Consider the following 4,845-nt stretch of genomic DNA (forward strand, 5'->3'; position numbering starts at 1 on the left):
TAGTTGTTGCCATTCTCCCTAATTAAGGAAAAAAAGAGAGTTAAGAGCCAGCACAAATAAGATTTTCTGTAGTAGTATTAGTGTACATATCTTGGAGTCTATTTCAAAAAGCTACAACTATTTTGTCACTATAATATATAGTATACTCTATAGCATGGATTAAAAAAAACATTTTACCACATTTTGTCTTACTGACGTACGTAGATGCTGTGGAATCCAACTGCCCCAGTTTCTAATCTAAGATGAATAATAACAACATTCCATCAAACTATAGTAGATACTTTGTTGGTTGACATGTTATACAAAGTTTTTTTAAAAGAAACCTTATACAAAGGTGAGACATGTAGTTGCACCCGAATCAGGGTGTCATCAACCGTCACATTATTATTATTATGATAATGTGATGACCAGTAACTTTGATGTTAGGATGACGGCTGGGCCCTTGTAATCATTAGTGGCGGGAGTGGCAAAGCAGTAGTTTATGACATATATACCACTTTGATCCCAAAATATAGCTATTTTTAGGTTTTCTTCAAGTCAAACCTTTTCAATTTTAACTGTTTGGGCAAATCTAAAAGTTGTCATATTTTGAGATGGAGGTAGTATATTATTAATTAGATTTTTCCAATATAGCAGGACCCAAAAGTTTAGTTCCAAGCAACACACACTCACACACACACACACACACACACACACACACACACACACACACACACACACACACACACACACAAATCTTGATTTGTGACATGCAAAATTTGCTTGTGCTTCCGACTTATGATCTGAAAGCTAGCATGCATGCTTATTGCACACTAGAATGTGATGGAGTTCATATCCAATCCAACATAGAAGAAGACACAAGATTCTTCAATGTATTACCATAACTGTAACGAGAAACAAATCTTAATTAATATAAAACCCAGCATAAATAATTCGATAAGGTACACTGATCAAAAGTTTCCCAAGGTCGAATTCACCTTATATATATTACCCTAGACGACGAGAATTAATTAAACAAGGAAATAATGCAGATCAAGAAATTAATTAACAGCAACGCGTACGTGCACAAGTTGACACGCTCGACGATCGCTACATCACTTATAGTTTGGCTTCATGGACATGGAGTATTGCAGTTCGAGCGCGTGGCTACTTGAAGTTGAAGTAGGTACGGTCTGGAAGTTGTGGCTCCACGTCTCGTTGACCGGCGGCAGCCGCTCGCCGAGGCACTGCCTGCTGGTGATGTCGGTGGCGCAGCTGGCAGCTCGGGGGACGGCGGCGGCAGCAGCCGTCGTTGCGTAGAGCGGCAGCTGCAGCTCCTCGACCTGACCGCCGCCATCGACGCCGAGGAAGTCCCTGGTGAGGCGCCGGTGGCCGCCGCCGCGCAGAGCCACCGAGCCGTCCGGGGCGAGGCCGCCGAAGTTGACCGCGTCGGCAGCGACGACGATGCCGCCGCCACCGGCGGTGGCGATGGTGGCGGCGTCCGCTTGGAGGTCAAGCAGGTACGGCGAGGGCTGCACCATCCTCGGCTGCAGGAAGGGAGCCAGCAGCTGCTGCTGCGCCTGCTCTTGGTGCAGGAAGTACAAGGCGTTAGGGTTTTGCGCCGCCGCGGCAGGAGGAGGCGGGTTGGGGAACGGGAGGAGCAGCGGCGTTGCCGTGGTGATGCTGCTGGAGAAGAGGAGGTCGCTGCTGCTGTTGCCACCGTTGCTGCTGTTGGTGGTGGTGATGGCGCTGCCGTTGCTTGCAGCGGCCGCCGCAAGAAGCCGCGCGCTCTCCTCGGCTAGGGCATCGCAGAAGGCCCTGTGCGTGAGCAGGCTGTCCTTCCTGCACGACACCAGACCAATAATGTGTACGCGTGTTAAACAAAAGGATCAGAGGAAAAGAGTCAACGATTAGTTTTGGTTAATAATTAATATTGATGTGCACATGCGTGCGTACTCAAATGCAATCCATGCATGTAAAAGTTACATTTAACATTGGCGACGAAAAAGTTGAGTCCTATGATTAGCAAGCTAAGGTTCCTTTGCCAGTTTCCTTTGTGATCATCACTAGGTCAGGGCGTGCGTGTACGTGTAGGGTAATTAAACGCACTAGCTGGTAAATCAAAGAGTAGTCTCTTCTATCTTGTGTAACATATAGCCACATAGGATGTGATGAACTGTTGTTCATCTTAGACTTGAAGACCTGCAGATGAACATGCATGCATGTTATCGATTGTGGGGGACCTTCAGCTTCACTCTCCAGTGTAGTAGGAAGTGCATGTGCAACAGGAAATGGGAATGTGAAAACGATCCTACTGCAGAGCACTGCAGCAGCAGGTTGCAGTATTTCTGTGTTCATTCCTGAATTGCTTCGATGGGTATGGGCAGGTTCAAATTAGTTTGTTTGAAGGAAATGTGTGCACTACAACCATAAAGCAGTTGCAGGCTGGAGGTTTCCAAATATGTAAGCGTATATATCGCTTGCTTGCTGCTTTGACCAGGGATTTTATTTTTTTTGACAAAAGTATGAATGGCACTGCAAGTTCCCTCGCAGCAAGAGTTCTAACTTTTCCCCACAGTTATTTTATGATGAGTGGCCAACACAGTACTATACTTAGCATTTTGAAAACATGGTCTAATATGATGGTGGTATTATTTTATCACCTTTATTTCCCCACAGTTGCATTTTTCAAAATTGGAGCTGTTGGAAAAGATTACCACTCATGTATAATGTATTATTTGCCTGGGGTTCATATATGGTGGCCTTTTGTGTGTAAAAACAGTAGCAAGATATGTACTTGAGGTGTAATCGTGCAGAGGTTTATGGCATGAAAGCCTTAAAATTCTCAATGAAGTCGCATGCGGTTACGTTGGTGGCATTACAAACAGAAGTTCAAGAACCACCACATATGAACCCCGAGAAATTTTCTTCAAAAAGACATGAACCCCAAGAATTGGTGCTAATATATAACTTCAGAATTCAGATCTAAATTTTAGAAAACCTTCAAGAATATGGTAACCATTGCTAAAAAAAAGGAAATGGTTAACCTGAACCCAGAGTAGCCAAGATTGTGCATAACCACATGATTTAATTTATTTGTCAAAAGTACACATAAATAAAAACCACAACTCAAGCTCTACCTAGCTGAAGATCATCGATCCAACAAGAAAGGGACTGTAATTTCTTCCAAAGAACGACAGCATATACAAGGACGGCACTTAGCTTTGATCGGGGCAAGAATGAACATTAATTAGTACCAAGCTCATGAGATGAGGGTGGTGTCCATGGCTCACAAGAACCACGCACACAGGAGCAGTCATACTACTCATACAGTACCTAGTGAAGAGGATGCCGCAGTCGCAGCGGTACTCGCGCGTGCCGCAGCCCTTGACGTGCGCCTTCCAGTCCGACTGCACGGCGTAGCGCTTCCCGCAGCGCTCGCACCGCCACCGCTTCTCGCCGTGCTTCCGCGAGAAGTGCTTCTTGATCCCGGTCAGATCCCCCAGCGCCCTGCACAATTTATATTAGCTTCTCGTCGTCGTCGGCTTCACAACTTAGCTGTCCACAATTTACCTTGCAGGGTCGTGGTGGACGCAGGTGGGCTCGGGGCAGACGTAGACGCGCTTGCGCGGCGGCGCTGCGGCGTCGCCCTGCCTGCTGCCGGCGCCGGACGGGAGGCTCCGCTGGCGGAGCTTCCAGGGGAGGTTGTGCCCCCGGCGGTGCAGCTGCAGGTTCTGGTCGCGCTGGAAGCCCTTGTTGCAGATCTCGCACACGAACCGGTTCGTCGCCACCAGCGTCCGCGGCGACAGAGCGATCACCTCCGCGCCGGGGTCTTCAATATAATTGATTCGCGCGTCGTCGCGTCGATCGATCACCGTGGTCAGACAAGAGTAGACGACACAGCCGACCAGGGTACGGTCAGCGAAAGAAAGAACCGCGCAAGAAAGATGCACGGCCAATATATTGTTACCTGGGTTGCCGGGCTGGCTTCTCTTCCTCTTTGCCCCCGCCGCCCTGGGCGCCTCCGGCTGCTGCGGCGGCGCGGTGGCCGAGGCCGCCGGCGCGAGGAAGAGAGGGCTCAGGGCGTAGCTGGCGATGTCCCCGCCATGGGAGCTGGATCCAGTGGCCTCGTGGTCGGACGAAAGATCAGAGAGCATCATGATCACTTGTCTGTTTCTTGGTGTTCTCTTGCGCAGCAGTCTGGACTGCAGTTCCTCTCTCTATCTCTCTCTCTCACCCCCCTGTGCGTGGTCTCAGCTCAATGCTGGCTGCTGTGTCCGAGCTAAGTGTGATTATATTTGAGAGAGGAGAGAGATCTCGATCGAGCAGGAGGAGGAGGAGGGGGCAATCAGATTATTATTGCAGTTGCAGCAGCAGGGGGATCGGATCGGAAAAAAAGGCGTCAGAGAGGAGCGAGGTGTAGTACTGTGGTGTGTGGGTTTGGCGTTGCCCTCTGCAGGCTGCAGCCAGCAGCCAGCAGCCAGAATAAGAAGGCCTACGTGTAGAGATGCTGCGATCGAGTGCCACTCTGCTGCAGGTCCCGTCAGGGCCAAAAAGCTACAGCCATCCAGCCGTGCCATCTTTTGCCTTTAATTTCTACACCCTTTTTCTCAATGGCGTGCGGCAAGCATGCATGCATGAACATGTGGTAAAAAAAAAAAGAAAAAAAAACTTGAGCTACACACTGATACACACATACAGATCACTGATCACTGCATCTCAGCAAGTTACTACCCATCATGCATGTTTGTTTGGTTTAGCAGACAATAAATCATGTGGTAAAAATTAAAACCTGATATACTACATATATAAGCTACTGATGACATACAAAAGCTTAGCTAGCATCACCCCTTTTAGTTTTCTAAG

General features: G+C 48.2%; 1 protein-coding gene across 1 annotated transcript; it reads right to left on the reverse strand.

Annotated features, from left to right (window-relative positions):
- Window positions 1-885: 885 nt before the first annotated feature.
- On the reverse strand, window positions 886-4,445 carry LOC120693382 (protein EARLY HEADING DATE 2-like). The gene is made up of 4 exons (XM_039976807.1): window positions 3,950-4,445; window positions 3,553-3,811; window positions 3,316-3,489; window positions 886-1,821 (listed from the first exon to the last, which is right to left on the reverse strand). Exons 1-4 carry the CDS (start codon window positions 4,137-4,139, stop codon window positions 1,095-1,097), a joined length of 1,350 nt encoding a protein of 449 aa, XP_039832741.1. The 5' UTR covers window positions 4,140-4,445; the 3' UTR covers window positions 886-1,094.
- Between the last annotated feature and the right edge of the window lie 400 nt (window positions 4,446-4,845).

Source organism: Panicum virgatum, chromosome 9N (assembly GCF_016808335.1).
Source record: "Panicum virgatum strain AP13 chromosome 9N, P.virgatum_v5, whole genome shotgun sequence".
Lineage (NCBI taxonomy): Eukaryota > Viridiplantae > Streptophyta > Magnoliopsida > Poales > Poaceae > Panicum > Panicum virgatum.

Coding starts and splice junctions, on each gene's coding strand:
- LOC120693382 (XM_039976807.1), bottom strand. CDS start 4,139: ATGATGCTCTCTGATCTTTCGTCCGACCACGAGGCCACTGGATCCAGC. Junction 3,490..3,552: donor GTCCACCACGACCCTGCAAG/GTAAATTGTGGA, acceptor TAAATTGTGCAG/GGCGCTGGGGGATCTGACCG. Junction 1,822..3,315: donor TGCGGCATCCTCTTCACTAG/GTACTGTATGAG, acceptor GGTGTCGTGCAG/GAAGGACAGCCTGCTCACGC.